The sequence below is a fragment of the Hyperoodon ampullatus genome (assembly GCF_949752795.1).
Source record: "Hyperoodon ampullatus genome assembly, chromosome: 7".
In the NCBI taxonomy this organism is placed as follows: Eukaryota; Metazoa; Chordata; class Mammalia; order Artiodactyla; family Ziphiidae; genus Hyperoodon; species Hyperoodon ampullatus.
In genome coordinates this window covers 4139044-4156149 of record NC_136920.1, presented here as the reverse complement: position 1 = coordinate 4156149, position 17106 = coordinate 4139044, and the positions used below count along the sequence as shown (strand labels likewise).

The 17106-nt window shown below is 62.8% G+C and overlaps 1 protein-coding gene across 2 annotated transcripts; it reads right to left on the bottom strand.

Annotated features, from left to right (window-relative positions):
* Window positions 1–261: 261 nt before the first annotated feature.
* Window positions 262–5368, bottom strand: TNNT3 (troponin T3, fast skeletal type; the record flags this gene model as incomplete). Of its 2 annotated transcripts, none has more annotated exons than XM_079708485.1 (8): window positions 5327–5368; window positions 4337–4453; window positions 4161–4238; window positions 3813–3926; window positions 3620–3729; window positions 3440–3530; window positions 1729–1769; window positions 262–316 (listed from the first exon to the last, which is right to left on the bottom strand). In XM_079708485.1, the coding sequence occupies exons 2-8, from the start codon at window positions 4418–4420 to the stop codon at window positions 262–264; spliced, it is 573 nt and encodes a 190-aa protein (XP_079564611.1). In that variant the 5' UTR covers window positions 4421–4453; window positions 5327–5368. The 2 variants fall into 2 exon arrangements, with proteins under 2 accessions (XP_079564611.1, XP_079564612.1); XM_079708486.1 differs by lacking the exon at window positions 1729–1769 and adding an exon at window positions 2382–2422 and having other exon boundaries at window positions 5327–5365.
* Between the last annotated feature and the right edge of the window lie 11738 nt (window positions 5369–17106).

The following is a 17106-nucleotide window of genomic DNA, read 5'->3' as shown; positions in this document are numbered from 1 at the left end:
GCGGTCTCCTGAGCTGACCCCTAAGATGAGTACCCAGGGTCCTGTGGGCCCCCTAGCTGCAGAAGGGCCACCCCCGCCCCAGGGCCCCATCCACGAGCCAGGGCACACCTGTCCGAGGGGAGTCTGCTAATAGCTTTATTTACAGACCCCAGAGGTCGGGGGCAGCGAAGAGAGAGACACAGGAGGCGCCTGGGGGCCAGACGCCTCCACGCGGGCCCCACAGGCTGAGGGTCTCTGTCTCTGGGAACCTCTTCGGCTGTTTTACTTCCAGCGCCCGCCGACTTTGCCCTTGGCCGGAGTCCCGGCCTTCTTGCTGCTACAAATGGGAAGCAAGGTGGTCTTGAGCATGAGGGTATCTGGGACCCTGGCCAACCCCTTCCCTGGCCGCTGGCAGACCCCAGACCCTGGCAGGCCTGTCCGGCCCGGGTCTGGAAGCCCCAGCGCATCCCCCAGCTCCAGTCCAGCAGCAGTGGCTCACCTGGACCTGCCCAGCCAGGTTTGGGCGGCTTTGTGCAGAGGGAGTCAGTGAGGCTAAGTGGGGGCTGGCGAGAGCCTGGTCCCCCTCCTCCTCCCTCCCTTCCCCACCCGAGGGGCTCGAGGCACAGGCGGCAGGGAGACTCTGGGGCCCTATGTCAAGCACACCCAAGTCCGCGTGGGAAGCTGCCACCTTCCCAGTTACTTTGTCCTGAAAAGAGTCTCTGCCCCCTGAGTCACAGCCTCCTGGGGCGGTCCTTCACCCCAGGCCAGCAGTCCCAGCCTGATGGACTCGGCAGCAGGGAGGCCTCTGTCTTGTTCCAGAACCTCGGCCCCTCAGTCACTAGTTAGAACTGGACGCTGGGGTCGGGAGGTCCCACCCCAAGGTGGGGTGGTCCTCAGGAGCCCGCCCCATCTGTCTGAGCCCTCTGCACGCCAGTGAGCCGGGAGTGAGCTGGGTGCCGAGTTAGGACGGGCTGGTGGTCAGAGCTCTTTTTTGGACAGCTTCGGGCTGGAATGGGCCCTGCAGCTCCCAAGGCTTCAGGAGAAGGCCTGGCGCTGGGGTTGTGCCCACAGCCTGAGAACCCTCCCAGCCATGCACATGCACGCACACACACGTGCTCGTGCACACACCTGGCCAAATGGCCCCTTCTCGAAGGGACCTGCAAAAACCCCTGCCCTGCACAGAGGCAGGGAGGAGGGCGTGTCTCCTTCACCAGCCCCACTGCCCACCTTGGGGCGTGCCCCATCTCAGCCACCAGGCTCTGGGACAAAATCCCTCTTCAGGCCTTACCCGGCAGTTATTGTAAAGGGTCCCATGGACCCCGAGGGTTCACCGTCCTGAGGAACCAGTGATTTCACCCAGGGCCACGGAGGAGCTGGTGACAAAGCCCAGGCCCCCTGATTCCTGGTCTCATGTCACCTTTGAAGTGACACGCTGCTGGCACGTCCAGGAGCCCAGTCTGGCTTCACCAGGCCACTCTGAAGGCTGCCCAGGGGGCTCCTGCCGGCCCTCCCCCAACCTGCCATCTTTCTGAGCTCTGGGGTTAGGGCTGAGAGAAGGCTGCGGGTCCAGGGGTGCAGGGTCCCGACATGCTGGCCCAAGTGGCCGGCTGGTTAGTCCTGTTACTACTCTGCTGAAGGCCGGCTGCCACTGACACAGGCTAAAATCGCCGGGCCCCTGGCGCGGCAGTGGCAGCTGACCCGTGGGGCCATGTGCCCCGTGCAGAGCAAGGGACAGGCAGAGCTACTCACTGCTTCTGGGCCTGGTCGATGCGGCTCCTGAGGTTGGTAATCTGCAAACAACACATGTGACTTACCTGCCACGTCCAAGCAGAGCCAGGCCGGGTAGTGGCCTCCTGCCCCGTGGGCCCCTTGGCGGCCCTGGCAGGTCTTGGCATTCTTACTGTGTCCCGGTTCCTTTGGTTGGAGGACCCTTGGGCTTGTGCCTCTGACCTACTCTTGGTGGCCCAAGCTGGAGACCTGGGCTATGTCACACAGCAGCCCAGGAGCTGGCCACTTACCTTCCAGCCTCTGCGGGGTGTGGGGCAGGGGGCACGGGGCACAGGTGAGGCTTGCAAACAGAGCCCCTACCTGGTGGGCCCAAGCTCAGAGCCCTGCGGCCTCTCACTCCTCGACCCAGCTGCTCTCTCCTGCCGACTGCCCGGGGGGAGGCTGGGGGAAGGCAAGGTCCGGCCCCCGCTGCCAGCCAAGACAGCAGCTCAGCCTCAGCAGCCCCCAGGCGGCAGGCAGGGGGGAGGAGGAAGGCGGGAGGGGAAGAGGAAGGCCTCCGGGGTCTCTGTGCCCCCTGCCGCCGACACCTGCAACGACCCAGGTTTTCGCCATGCGAGAGGCCCACCGTGCATGAACGCTACGAGCCTGGTCCAGGGTGGACCCTGGCTACTTACAACTTGGCCAGCATCTCCACTCTGGCCCGGACGTTCATGATCTAGAGAGACCGAGACGGTTAGGGGGCTGGGTGGGTAGTTGAGGCTTCGGCACCCACCGTGCGCTGGGCTATTCTGGGCCAGGGCTCTTGTGGTTCTTTTAGCCCCCGGGGACCCACCGTGGGCCATGCACAGTCTGTCAGGAAGCAGTTTGTCCCTGGCTCAGCCTCCTGGACGTGAGTAGGGCCAGTCTGGGCTCTCTCTGAAGCCCATTTCCGAGGCCGGCCCTCCCAGGGGAGCATCAGCAGAGAGCAGTGATGCCCCCGGCGCCTGGCCCTGCCTGCTGGCCAGCAACGATACACATGCCCCTGGGGGCAGCCTGGGAGGGGCGTGGTCCTGCTTCAGTTAGAGGTGGGGAAATCGAGGTGCAGGAAGACCAGGCAACTCGCCCAAGGACACCAGGATCCTGAGAAGGAGCAGGACTTGCCTGTCTGTCAGTACTGGTCTCCCACACCCTCTGTCTCAGGGGCCAGTAGAGGAAGCTGGGAGAGGTGCCCTGAGAGTGGAAGGTCCTCCCCCGGGACCCTGGAGGCCAGAAGGGTCTGTGCTTCACACAGCGGGTCCTTCCCCGGGACTGGTGCCCCCAGCCCCACCCCCAGGCCCAGACTCCGAGGGACGGTGTCCACCCAGGGCTGCCGTCCTGAGTCGTGAGCCCCTCTCAGGCAACTCCTGGCGCCCAAACCCCGGCGGAGGGGCACTGTCCCAGCCCCCTCCCTAGCTCTGAGCTTGGGGGTCTGGGAGGGGACTGGGGAGGACCCCCACCACAGAGGAGCTTAGTGCCAACCTGGTGGGCTTGGGACACCGCTGGCTTTCCACGGTCTCCCCCCAGCCCCCCGAGGGCACTCTGCCCCAATGCTCCCTCCTGCCAGCCCTGGGAGCCAGAATGATGTGGGAAGACTGGCCTGGAGGACACCCAGGCAGGGTCCCCAGCAGGACAGGGACCTCGGTCGGGGTCTGAGGGGACTCGGGGGTGCTCAGGGGTGCCCGCTGGCAGGTGAGGGTGGAGGTGTTTCACTCACTTCGTATTTCTGATGCTTCAGCTTCTCCGCATACTCAAACTTGTTGGTCTCCAGCTGGTGCAGGGTTTCCCAGAGTTCCTTGGCCTTGTCCCTGGGGAGGGAGTGGCAGAGAAGGAGGGTTGGCAGGTCAGCCCTGGGAGGCTGGGGCCGGGCACCCCCCACCCCGAGGGACGTCCTCACTTGAGCTTCTCCTCGCTGAGGTGGTCGATGTTGAGGGGCTTCCGCCGCTCGGCCAGGATTTTCTTCTTCATCTCCCGGGCCGTCTGCTTCTTGCCTCTCTTCTGGTCAGCCTGAGGGGACACGGCAGTGGGGACGTGGCACGGCCGGCCTGAGGTCGCGGCAGGGACCCACGGGCCGCAGGCGCCGTGCTCACCTTGGCCAGGTAGCTGCTGTAGGTGACGCCCATGGAGGACAGGGCCTTCTTCTTCTTCAGGTCGTCCTCGGCCTTCCGCTTGGCGTCCTCCTCCTCCCGCCGGGCCTTCTCCTCCTGCGGAGACCCCAACCCAAGACCTCAGGGCAGGCATCGAGGACTGCCTGGGCTTGGAACCTTCTGGAAGGTCCAGGTCCTGGTCGGGTCAGCCCTCTCGCGGGGGTCCTGCAGGGCGCCGGGACCTTAGCCACCGGCCCGAGTCCTTGGCCGGTGTCAAGGGAAACGTCGGGAGAAGGGGGTTCTGGGAGGCTGGCATTTCTCGGACTGGGGGCTGGGGGTGGGGGGCCTCACCGCCAGCCTGGTCTGGCGCTCCTTCTCCTTCTCAGCCCGGATCCTCTGCTGTTCAGCTCTCTCCGCACGGCGCTTCTCCTACAGCCGGACGAGGGCCGGGTCACTGCGGCCTGGCCACCCTGGGCCCACCACCGCGCCCACCGGTCCCGCGTCCGCCCACAGCTGCCGGCACTCACGATCCTCTCCTTGAGCGCGACCAGTTCCTCTTCCTCCTTCTTTCGAGCCTCGAAGTGGCTGTCGATGAGGGCCTGCAGCTCCATGAGGTCTTTGTTCTGGCGCTTCTTCTGGATATCCTGTGCAGAACAGGCCCGTCACCCCCAGCCCTCCTCTGGAACTTCGGGCTCCCTGGCCCTCCTGGGGGCTGGCGGCTGCCTGCTCCCTTAGCTACAGGGTAGGAGCGGTGCCCTCCCCGCGGGTGAGTCCAGGCCGGGCGCGGCCCTGAGGTCAGTCAGCCCCCCTGGGATGGACTGGCCCTGACGTGGCCCTCTTGTCATGCCCAGAGGTGCCCTGCGTGGATCGGGCAGAGAGGAAATTGGGGAGTGAGGTAGTCTGTTGGATACACAGATGGATGGGTGGGTGACTGGATGAGTGGGTAGATGAGTGGATGGATGATGGTGATGGGTAGATAAATGGATGGACGGATAGATGAATGGAGGGATGAAGGATACAGATGGATGGAGGAAAGGACAGATGGGTGGATGCACAGATGGATGGGTGGATGGATGGATGGATGAATGGATGGATGGATGGATAGATGGTTGGGTGGGTGGAGGATGGATGGATGGATGGATAGGTGGGTGGGTGGGTGGAGGAAAGCATGGATGTGTAGATCAGTGGGTGAGTATCTGGATGAGCGGATGGTATGGATGGATGAGTGAATGGATGGACGGATTGATGAATGGAGGGCTGAAGGATACAGGTGGATGGAGGAAAGGACAGATGGATGGATGCACAGATGGATGGATGGGTGGGGGAGGAGGGAAGAAAAGTGTCCATTACTGGAGGAGTTTTCTTCTGGTCCAGGAATGAATTAAAGCAGAATTGCATGGAACCAGGAAGCCTTAGCTCTGGCTGCTCTAGAGGAGGTGACCTCCAAAGGCTTAGCCTGGAGCCTGAAGGCTGGGGGCTGGGGGGAGAGTGTGTTGATCTGGGTCCCGGAAACTTACATCGAAGTCTACTTTTTCCCCTTCCGGGATCCTAGGAGCAGTGAGTCTGAAGAAGAGAGAGAGGCTCATGAGTGGGGACGAGTGGGGACCCCACCAGGACAGCTGGCCTGACCCAACCTGGCCCGGCCCTCCCGCCCTTCACCCTGGCGCCTGGCTGAGGGCACACTGCCTGACCTTTGCTCTTATCAGATGTATAACTCACTGTCCCCAGAATGGCTTGACCCTTCAAGGAGGTTTCAAGCATCCCTCTGTTTTGCCAACTTCTGGACCTCGCAAGAGCTGTTTCACCACCCTCTGTCCAGGAAGGGTAGCCTTGCTTTCTTTCTCAAACAAATAAACAAATGTGGCGAGGTCAGACCAGAAGGCAGGGTGGTCACCGCACACCCTCCCAGGGCCTTTGGCCTCTGTGGTCAGGAACGGCTGTCTCGGATGACCCTTTGCGTTTCTCTGGCCCCTCTTTGATCTTTCTTTCTGGGGACCCAGAGGAAAGGGGGCTGGGCAGAAAGCAGTGCGAAGAAGAAATGAGACCTCTCCCTGAATCCGGCCGGCTGTAACAGCCATGGTCTCCACCCTCCCCTGAGTACATTTCAGATGGAGCAAAGAGTTAAATCAACAAGAACAACAACAATTTCTTCAAAAAAGAAGAAAGTGGAACTGAATATGGACCGGGATGCCGGCGCAGGAGAGGATTTTTTAAGCTCGGAAGGTCCTGCTCGGGAACTCCATGCAAATGAAAAACTTATGGACATGGAAAAAGGCACAACGCAAAAGGGGGGAAAGAAAAACCAGACTAGAAAAATCTTTTCAGCAAATACAGAGAAGACTTATATCCTTATGCAAACTGATGATTAAGAAAACACAGAGACACCCCCGCCGTTAGATAAATGGGCAGAGAGCGTAAGCTAGCAGCTCCCCAAGAAGAAAGACCACCAGTCAACACACGAGGGAAAGGCCATCAAAGGAATGCGAAGGAAAACAACCCAGAGAGGCCGTTTCTCATCCATCCGTCAGAGGCTCCGTGTGCAGGCACGTCGCGGTCCCCGGGCATGCGGCGTGGAGACCGCGCTGGCGGCCCTCGTGGAAGCCGTTTGGCAGACGATATCAAAAGCCTTAAGAACGTTCCTACTCTTTGACCCAGTAATTCCATTCTGGGAATGAGGCCTAGGGAAATAACCCGAAAGACAGAAAATGCTTTCCACCCAGCGTTATTTATGATAGTAAAATATTGGGGAAAGCCTTAATATCCTGCAATAGAGGAATGGTTAGGAAAATTATGGTTTGTTCAATTGATGGAATATTATGTGGCCATTCAAAATATTTAAGAAGACTATGTAAAAACATGGAAAAATACTTAGAAACAGCGCTGCATTTTAAAAAAGCAGAATTCAAGGCTGTATAGACAGGACGATGTTTGAAAAACAGCTCAGGGTTTCAGTCTTTTTTTCCGAGCCCTATGCATGGACAAGGAGCAGGAAGAAGCAAGCCTTTTTATTCCTTTCTACCCTTTTCCGCAGTCTGGCAGGCGGGGTGGGAGAGTTATAGATGATTTTTTTTCATTGGACTTTTACGTATTTTCCAAATTTTCTTTAATGAGGTGTTTTATTTTCATAATGAAAACACAAACATTTTTTTAAAACTAGAAAATATCTTGTGACCCGGCAGCTTTCTTTAAAACTGCTGAAAAATAAAGTGTAACGGACGGAAATGTGCTGGCTATACGTTCGCATATTTCCAGTCTTCTTTGGAGAGTCCGTAAGGCTCCCCTAAGTGGGAGCGAACACTTGGCGTGTGCTCATACGCGCTGACATTCCATCCCGTGCAGAGCAAAGGCAGGCATGAATCCTCTGAAGGATAAGGGGGATGAAGCATGTGCAAAGTGCCGTGGGTTCGTACGTACTTATCAGAGACAGAAAAGTCAGGAAAGTCGGATTAAAACAAAACATCTCTGAACCACTCACTGACATGTGGGCAAAACGAGGGAAAGAAAGTCCTTTCGAACAAGGAAGATGGTTCCCCAGAGAGGGTCGAGGCCCCCGTGAAGGGAGGGATCGTGGCTCCGGTCAAGGTTTTGTTCCCAAGTGGGTTTCAGGGGTGAGACCCTCCTTCCCACTGCCCCACTTTCATGCCTATTTCACATCTAGGGCCCTGGGAGATGGGGAGTAGCAGGCCGGTACAGGGGCACCAGAGAGGGCACAGGGAGCTGCGGGGGACTCCCTCTCTCTGCCCTGTCTTCCCCAGCTTCCTACACCCCGTCCTCCCTCTGTCCATTGTCTCCTCCTGCAGGAAGCCCTCCTTGCCAACACTGGATGATCCGGGGTGGAACCACGCCCGACTGGACTTCCAGAGTCCATCTCTGCCCGTCTCTGGGAGGTCTGACCCCCACCTGTGTGTGTGGGGGGGCCGTCCCCAGTGACCCCATTCCCATGATGCGCCTCATCAGAAATCTGGAACCTTCAACACCAAACCAAGGAGCAAAGAAGCGGCCGCTGTTCTCAAGGATTTGGGTCTCCAGAGCCTAATGCACTTTGCTGCCTCCCTCGGGGGGCCCGGAGCCCAGCCCTGGGGCACCTGGTTCCCCAGGTGGCCTCGGGCCCCGTCCAGCCTGCCCACCCGGGCTTCTCCTCCAAGCATGGGCTCCAGGCCTCACCCGGCCCAGCCCGCCCGCCCGGCATCCATCCATGCCCACCCCACACTCACTTGAGTCTTGGCTTCTCCTCTGGTCAGCAGGGCACCCACGTGGGGAGAGGGGAGAGGGCAGAGAGACAAAGTGAGATGGACAGCGCACTCCGGCCAACGGGTCCCTGGGGGCCTCAGGCTGGGGGCAAAGACCCCACCAGGGGCAAGGGGGTCTTGCCCCCACCCTGGGCCCACGGAGGTCCCTGTGGGGTCTGAGGGGGGGAGCTCGGGTGCGGGGCCCAGGACACTGGCGGGAGAAGGGAAAACGGAGCCCAGACATAGAGCATCCTCAGGGGGCAGAGGCAGGAGAGAAAGACCAGAGATGGCGGGGTGGGGGTCGGGGGGCAAAGACCGGGGGTGGGGGGAGCATCCCCCTGCCCAGGCTCCGGTCTGCTGGCTGTTCCCCACTGACCACCCCATCATGGTGTCAGGCAGTGTTAAGTCCCGAGGCGGATGCAGAGCAAAGCAGCAAGGACTGCCCTTTGGAGGGCCCGGTGCCGGGAGAAGAGGACAGACAGGCGGACAGGCGCGTCTGCGGGTCTGTGCAGACAAGCTGCGTGCGGCCAGGGGCTGGCCCTCCTTGCCTGCCTCGCCCTCCCACTCCTCCTCGGCATCTTCAGGAAAGTGCACATGCAAGAGAAAGCGGCAGGGCTGCAGGGGTGAGTGGGGGTGCGAGCAGGGGCACGGGTGAGGGCCCAGGACAAACGCCAGCCAGGGGGCACATCCCGACCCCTCTTCCCCTGGGTGTGCGTTGGCCTGCACCCTGTTTGTGACCCCAGCTGAAGGCCAGAGAACTTGCGTCTGCAGAGGGGTTGGAGGAGCTGTGCGGCCAGGATGCCGCGGGAGAGACCCGGCCCCCACCCCAGGAGGCTGGCTGTGGCTGGAGAGGCCACTGAGGGCCTGCGGGTGCTGGCTGCTGGCGTCTTTGAGTCTTTCCACTGGGGGTGAGTGGTTTTGGGGACTGAACGCCTGGGTTTTGTTGGGCTGAAACCTGAGGGGGTCTGGAACAACTCAGTTAATAAAGCTTCTTGGGGCCTCAGACGGCTGGTTCCAGTCCCAGCCCAAGGGGACGAGGGTGCTCAGGCAGAGCCCCGAGGGGCCCTGGGTCATCTTGGCCCCAAGGTGGGGGCTCCTGACTCTCAAGGGAGCCTGTCCCAGCCCCTTAAGAGGCTTCTCTTCCTGAGCCTGGCTGGGCCATCTCACAGGACTGGCCTTATGACAGGTGGCCTGTCCAGGCTGCAGCCTTCAGACCTGAGAGCCCACCTGCCTGGGCTAACCCAGCCGCCCTCACGTGGGGGGCTGCTTCATTTGAGCCTCCCTGCCTTCCCGGGCCCTGGGGAGGTCCTGGCCGGCCTGGATGCAGCCCGGGATCTGCAGGGGGCCTGGCAGCACCCTAGCCCCATCCTTCAGTCCCTGCTCTGGGCCCTTTGGTGGCAATGACGCCTGGCCGTCAGCCTGTCTGAACCGCCAACGCCCCCCGGCACTTGGCCTGGCCCCAGGCCTGTTGGGGGTGGGAGGGCTTTTGGCAGGGTCTCCCCTCACATCCCCCTCAGCTCACAGATCACTTGGTTCCTTAGCAACCAACCCCACTCCCACAAATAGCGCCCCCAGCCCTCTGGCACTACTCAGTTTTCAGGTGGGCCTGACGTCACTGCCCCCCCGCCCCAGGTGGCTATGAGCGTGGGGAGACTGAGGGAGATGGCGCTTTGGGAGGGTATGGGGGGAGGCCAAGTGCCATGCAGCAAAGCTCCCCAGGCAGCAGGCAAGCGGGCAGCGGCCTGGCATCCCCACCCCTGTCTGTCTGTCTGTTGGCCCCAGGGCTGATTCCAGGGTGACCTGGTGACCTTGTGACCACCACAGCCCTTGCCTGGACGCTGGTTCCTGCAAAGCTCATCATTCACTGCCCGACCCTCAGGGCCGGCACGTCCCTTTCTCCTACAGGTGGCCTCGCTTTGGGGGCTGTGCTCCGGGTTCTGGCCCAACCAGGGGGCCCCCTGTGGCCCCTCGAGACGTTGTGTGAAGGCAGGGGCTCCCCGACTAGGGCCCTGACTTGAGCCTGCACCTCCGCCACCTCCACCCCGGGGTACGGCCAGCCCCGCTGCGGGTAGGGCAGGCCCACCCAGGGGGCCTCCTCGCGCCTGGGTGTGTCTGGCTCCGGCCCAGGCGATGGGTGGGATGCCGGGACCTGACTGATTGCTCGCTTGCACGCAAGGCCCCCAGCTGTTCCGGGTCCCCGACGTCCCCACCTCAGCCTCAGCCTGACTTTCTGCTTCACCCCACTTGCCTCTCCACCCTTCCTTTAGCCCCCGCCTTACTTCCCCTCTCTGCCTTGCTATCTGGGGCAGGGCGGAGGCCACCGGCCCTGCCTCTCCTCCTCTGCTCTTCCCCAGCGAACCCTGATGGATCCCGAGGGTCCCAGTGGACCCCAGCACGGTCCTCCCAAGGCCCACACCCCTCTCAGGCCCTACACTCGGCTCTGCTCTTGACCTCGAGGCTGACCGCCTCCATCTGCCTGCTGGTGACCCGGGAACGGCCTTGTTCCCCCAGCCCCGAATGCCCTCTGCCTGCTTCCCGTCAGCCAGTCCTGCCTGAGCCAGCTCCCCAGGCCTAACTGTCCCCACCCTGTCCCCAGCCCGCAGGAATGGCTGCGAGAGCCATGCAGGGAAGGAGGAAGAAGTGGTGGGAGCTCAGGCCCCGGGACGGGGACTGGGGTGGGGGGCGAGCCTACCTTCATGGACTTCCTCTGCGAAAGCGGCACCGTGGGGGGAAAGGGGGGAAAGAGAGAACCAGCTGTGAACCTTGGGGCAGAGGCTGAGGGGAGGGGGGCGGCGGGCGAGCAGAAACGCACGGTAAGTAGGTTACGCGGCCCCTCTTGTTCCTTCGCGGCCGGGAGGCGGCTCACACCCACACACGGCCACGTGTGCACATGCGCCCACACGGGACTGAAGTCATGGCACATACCTGGTTCATGAACTTCATGGACTAAGGAGGGCCATGGAACAAGAGGCAGTGCGTGGGCCAGAGGTCAAAGGAGAAAGGATCCAAGGTTAATGGAAACAGCCGGTCGCCATGGAAGGGTCAGTGGCCGAGGCCGAGGGGTGGGGAGGGTGCGGGGGGTGAGCGAGACAAGGGCAGTGTTGGCCCGGGACAGCGTCCCCCCAGGTCCTGTCCCTGCCTCTCCTCGGAGTTTCCAGCCCGGCTCTTTGGTCCTGTCATGACTTCACTGCTGGTCACGGGGCTGCCGGGGTCCTGCCTGCCTCTGCCGCCCCCCCTCTTCCCGCCTTCTTCAGGCCCCCCAGAAGGACTTCCATGCAGGGACAGGGCTGTGACCTGGCGGGATGGCACCAGGGGCTGGGGACCTGTAGCCCAGGAAGCTTCCTACCAGCCCGAGAGTGGGGGACACGCTGCCTTTTCTTTCTGAGCCTGCCAGGGCGCTTGGACAGCAAGTGCCAGCCCTCAGCTGCTCTGACCAGGGATCTAAGCACGGGATTCCCCACCCTTCCATCCTCCACCCCGACCTGACCCCGAGGAGGGAGCCCACTGGGGCGGGCTGGAGGGGGGCTGGGGAGTGACAAGGGCTCCGGCGGGGGCCTGACGGGCCCGGCTCAGGGCACTGACCGCGGGGCCTGTTCCGCCATCACCCTGTGCTCACCGAGATCCAGCCTGGGTCCCTGGCCCTGCCAAGGGGTCAGGCGCTGCGGGGCTCTGAGGTACCCACCCTGGGGTGGAAGGCTGGCTTCAGGGCTGTCTCTGGGGCAGCTAGGTCTCCATCTGGCCCAGCAGTCCCCCCACTGACCAGCCCTCCCTGGGCCGGGGGATGGAGGAGCCCGTCTGCCACCCTGCCCACGTTTGGGGGTGCGGGTCCTCGGGGCCCCCTCTCTGGTCAAGCACTGGCCGTGGTTAGTGGGTTATGCTGGGGCCACATGTGGGGGCCCCTTGGCTGGCTGGCGCCTGGCTGTTCCCCCCCCGCCGCCAGCTGCGCGCCCCAGCCAGCCGCGGGCGCCACATGGGGCCAGAAGTCCTGTGTCCTCATACCTTCTTCGTGGACCTCATGGGCTTCTGTAGGCGAGGGGCGCTCTGGGAGTGCGGTGACAGGAGGAGAGAGGAGAGGTTAGGCCAGGAGCACACACTGCACGTCCTTAGAGGGGTGGGCGCACGCAGGGTCACTGAGGTCGGGGGGCAGAGGGCTGGGGGCAGGCGGGGGGCTGGGGTCCTGGACCCCACTCACCTTCCTCTTCGGCCTCTTCTGAGGAGGGAGCCAGAGGGCGCAGGAGGGAGAGAGGGAACAGGACAGCCGTTAGGGGCCACGTGGCGGCGGCGGCGGGGGAGGGAGGCGGCCCCGGGGGCGGGGGAGGGCGGTGGGCAGCGGGCGCTCCAGGGACCGCGGGAGGCTGGCCCTGCTTCGAGGGCCTGCAGGACCTCAGAGAGCTCGGGCCTCGGCCTCGCCTCTGCAGCGTGACCTCCTCCCGGCCCTGGGGGTCTCCGAGCCCCTTCCCCATCCGCGGGGAGCCTGCTCTGGACTGTGGTGCCTATGCACCGGAGGGTCTCGCTAAGTCTGACTCTGAAGGTGCCAGAGGTGAGACAGGTGTTACGGGACAAGCCCAGGAGACGTGGGCCTGAAGGCGGGCGGCCAAGGCAGGTCTTAGAGGACCCAGCTCGGGGGACATGTCCCCCGGCCCCGTCACCTTCCCTGGCGAAGGGTGGCTCCCAGGACCATGGTTCCCTCTCAGAAAGGAGTCTTTCTACCTTTTCGGCAGAAAAAGAAATGTTTTGCTCATGTTGTTAGGGTAGCCAAGTGTTTTCAAAATATTTTCAAAACCTAGCGCCCAGAACGCCCCACAGGAGAAGCCTGCCTGGTGGAGTTCGGGAAAGCCTTCCCGCGGTTGAGCTGGTGCCAGCGGCCGCGCACGAGCGCCCGTCGGGCCTGAGAACCACCCGTGCGCACCCTTCCCAGGGGCCGTGGCTCCGCTCCCACGCCTGCCTGGGCACGGCCCACCGGGAGGCTCCCACAGACTCGGGCTAGGGAGGGGTCTCCAGATCTGCCTGGAGGTTCCTGCTCCCAGAGGGAGGGGGAGGGGGAGGATGCTGGGAGAGACAGAGAGAGACAGAGAGACAGAGACAGAGGGAGAGACAGAGAGACACAGAGACAGAGACACAGAGACACAGAGAGACAGACGGAGACACAGAGACAGAGACACAGACAGAGACAGAGAGAGACAGAGCTGTGGAGAGGCAGGCAGGGCCCACACACCCAGACTTGCTGTTAATGAGGTGAGTGTCTTCACAACCAAATCCAGGTAACTCCACACACCATGGACACCGTGGATGAGGTTATTATGTATAAATAATACAGAATAATGCAAAAAGCATTAATGAGCGATCATGAGTGCTTTCTATTCATCGAGTAAAGAGGTGGGCACTTAGGCGTGATGGCAAATGGGGATTAAGGATGAGGAAGGTGGACGGTTACTTGGTGAGTCTGTGGGGGGGGCTGCAGGCCCCCTGGGGACGAGAGTGGACATGTGGGGGGGGACGCCAGGGGTGCGGCGAGGGCACTTCCGGGGCTGCCTCGGTTACCTTCCCTCTCTACTCCTCTGCCAGGGGTAGAACAAAGGAGAGGGGCCAGCTAGAGGGCGCACTGGGGGCCAGACTGGGAGGGCAGGAGGGCGGCGCCCGCCTGCCCATCGCCCGCTGTCATGTCGCTCCAGCTGGCCAGAGAGGGGCCCGGGAGGAGGAAGAGGCTCTGGCGGTGACTGCGGCTCCTGGGGAGGGGTCTGGGCCACGGAGGCCCGGGTCCTATTCTGGGAGGGTGGCCCCGCTGCCCAGACAACTCTGCCGTGCAGGCCAGGTGGCTCAGGGACTAGGCCCAGGGCCCTGGCCTTTGAGAAGAGGTGCAGGGGCAGGCGTGGTAGCCCATTCACAGAGGGGGCGATCGGACGAGGCTTCCAGCATGGGCTCCCCGGGAGAGGTGCCGACAGCGGCTGGCGAGGCCCTCCCCACCTGGACTTTCTGTCTAGAGGCTGATGCAGAGACAGTCTGGCTTCCACACTTACCCTCGACGTGTTCACTGTGGGGGAGAGAGGGGGAGGGGTGTGAGGGGGTGGGAGCTCTCGGCAGGGGGTCCTCTGACCTCTGAGCACAGCCAAGGTCCAGGGGTCCCGAGGCCGGACGGGTACTCACACTTCCTCCTCGTCCGACATGGTGGGTGGGTGGTTTCTGCAGGGGTGGAGGGAGACCAGGGCGAGGATTAGGAATTGCCTTGACCTAGAGGGGCTGGAATGGGTGGAGGATGGGCCCTTGGAGTGGGGCTGCAAGGGGACGCCCATCAACAGGGCTCTTGGGCCAACTCTCCGGCCTTGGGCGGGCCGGCTCCTGCGCTCGGGGCCTCCTCAGCAGGCTGCCTTGCTTCCTCCGAGGCTCCAGGCCCCCCAGGCCTCTTCGCCCCTGATCTGATCCCGTTCCGCCCCCCTTCCTGCCCTGGCTCCAGCCTGGAGCTTGGACTCCCGGAGCTGGACGGGATGCTGGAAGGTCGTGGCAGGGCAGACATCCTCTCTATAGCATTCCCCGAGGAGGGTCATCCAGAATGCACGCAGCTCGTCCAGGCCGGCGGGGGACGGGGGGTGGGGGCCTGCAGGCTGCTCTGGACCGCGGAGAGGTGCTGCTGATGTTGCCTCAAAACCTCCCTCTTGGTGGTCTCTGCTCTTGGGCCTAGATGGGGGGGGCTCCCAGGGAGCCCCCAAATAACAGAGCTTGGCACCTTCAGATGGGAACCTTGAACCTTCCCTGGCCTTTCCTCCCGCCACCCCCACGAGGCCCCCTCCTCAGGTGTGAGCCCAGGCTCCCTTCTCTGACGGGTGGTTTCCCGTGAGGACCCCGTGTCCTCTTATGGGGGTTCCCAGGGATCCCCTGGGGTCTCCCATGGCCCTCTGCAGAGCCCTCTTCCAGAATCGCAAGAGTGCACGAGACATTCTGTTCCCCCCACACACCCCCATCTCCCCCTTGCCCCAGCGGACAGCAGACTGAGCCCCGGCTCATGAGGACGGGGTCTGGGCTGTTTCTCTGTGTGGGCCCCCCAGCCTGGTGCCCATGCCAGGCGCACATGTCCTCCGAGAACTGAGTGGACGACCCCATCCCTCCCTCAGCCTGCTTTCCCAGGCCCTGTGGGTGCCCTTGAATGTGTCAACGTCTGCGGGGAAGCCTGTACCCGGGCCTGGCTGCATGCGTCCAGGTGTGGCCGGCACCAGGCCAGCGCGCTCGGGGACCGTCTGTCCGTGAGCTGGCCACCGCACAGACCCGAGGCAGCTGGGCCTGGGAACGCTCGGAGCAGCGGCATCAGAATGTTGGCCCCGGGTTTCGAAAAACAGAGTTCATGACAACTTGCTACAGCTTACTTGAAGACAATAGTTATGGCCCCCCGCCCCGGGAGGTTTGTATAAGAAAAACACAAGTTCATCATCTAAAAATGCGTTTACATCGCATTGCTAAGGTGGGAACAGTTTTCCAAAGCCTCTGTCAAGAATGTTAATTTTCCCAGAGCAATTTAAGCTCCATGCAAAATTAACCAACGGATGGGTCTCTGCTAACCCCTCCAGGAAGCTGAGCAGCTCTTTCGCATCCTGAAGTCTCTTCCCGGGGCTCTGCTGCCCCCTCAAGTTACAGCCTCCTGCTTTGTCTGTAGCTGGGGTCTCACGGTCCCTTGGCCCAAACCCTCCTGGTGGGCCCTGCCCCTGGGTGTCGGGCCCCCGCCCCACCCAGGCCACTGTCCTCTCCCTACTGTGCCCACCTCTCCCCCTGGCAGGGCCCAACACCTGTCAGCCGCCTTGAAAAGGGGTGGTCATGGCCTGAGTCCAAGGGTGGGTTATTTTTAAGGAGCCAGTGGCAGCTGAGACGTCCAGAAATAGGCACCCAAATTAGCCAAGACACCTCTGCCCAGAAACCCAAGACGATGGGAGGGGGACTGGGAAGGCAGCCCCCGCTCAGGTCTCGGCCTACATCCCCTCCCCCACCGACCCCCCCGCCAGTCTCCGGGGCCGGCCCTCTTGTCTTCTGGGCCAGAGTCCCAGGGGGCATGCAGGCGGGCTCCCACATACCCAGGCAGGGTGCCATACCCTCTAAAGAGGGAAACCGAGGCCCCTCTGGGCTCCTGTTCCTCTTCCCAGCAAAGCCCTGGGGGTGACGCCACGGGCTGCCCTGTCCCACCCGCCCTCCCCCTGAGAGGGGCCCAGGGTGCGGTGTGCTTGGGGGCAGGGTGGCATTTCGACAGCTGAGAAGGAAACCAGTTGTCCATTTAATGTCCTGCCCCCAGAGGGGCCATTGTGAAAACAGCCTCTGAGGTCACCGCTCCTTGGGGACACCCTCTCCTTCCTTCCTTCCCAAGTGACAAGATGGGGGCGGGGAGGCAGGAGGCCCTGCCGCTCGCTTGCTGTGGGCCCTGACCCTGTTCCCTGACCCTTGGGCCGCCCCCCGTCATCCCATCTCCTCCCAGAATGATTGAGGGCACCAGAGAGGTTGCTGCCCGGTGAAGGCGCCCCGTCCGTGACGTCAGGAGGGTCAGCTGAGCCCTGGTTCGAGGGGGCACAGGAAGGGCAGGAGGGGCCTCCTGGGAGCTCGTGCTCCTCGCGTCCAGGCTGAGGTGGGACACGTCTTCCTCGGGCAGACAGGACAGACGCCAGCTCCCCACTCCTCCTCTGTCCCACCCCAGCCCAGGCCCTGTCCACTGCAGGCCTTGGCCTCCGGACACTGCCCCCCGGGCTGCTGGGGTCCCCGCCACCCCCCACAACAGACCCACTCCTGCGGTGAACCCCACCAGCCACGTCGTAGTTTTCTTTACAGACGGCAGCGTTAGAGGCGGTGGCCGCTGGGCCGAGGGCCCCAGCCTCCTGGGAGAAGCTGGCCGAGGCGCCCCTCAGCTTAGCAGAGCCCCGTGGAAAGGCCGGGGTGGGGGGAGGGCGGCCGCACCGCAGCAGGTAGCCTCGAAGCCCTGGGCAGCGCCCCTTCCCGGCTTCTTCGCCTCGAATCGTCACCGTTGTCTAGCCGTCTGCCTTGGGACCACCCGCTCACCCCCTGGCCTTCCAGGGAACCCCCTCCTCCCTCCTTCTTGGGCC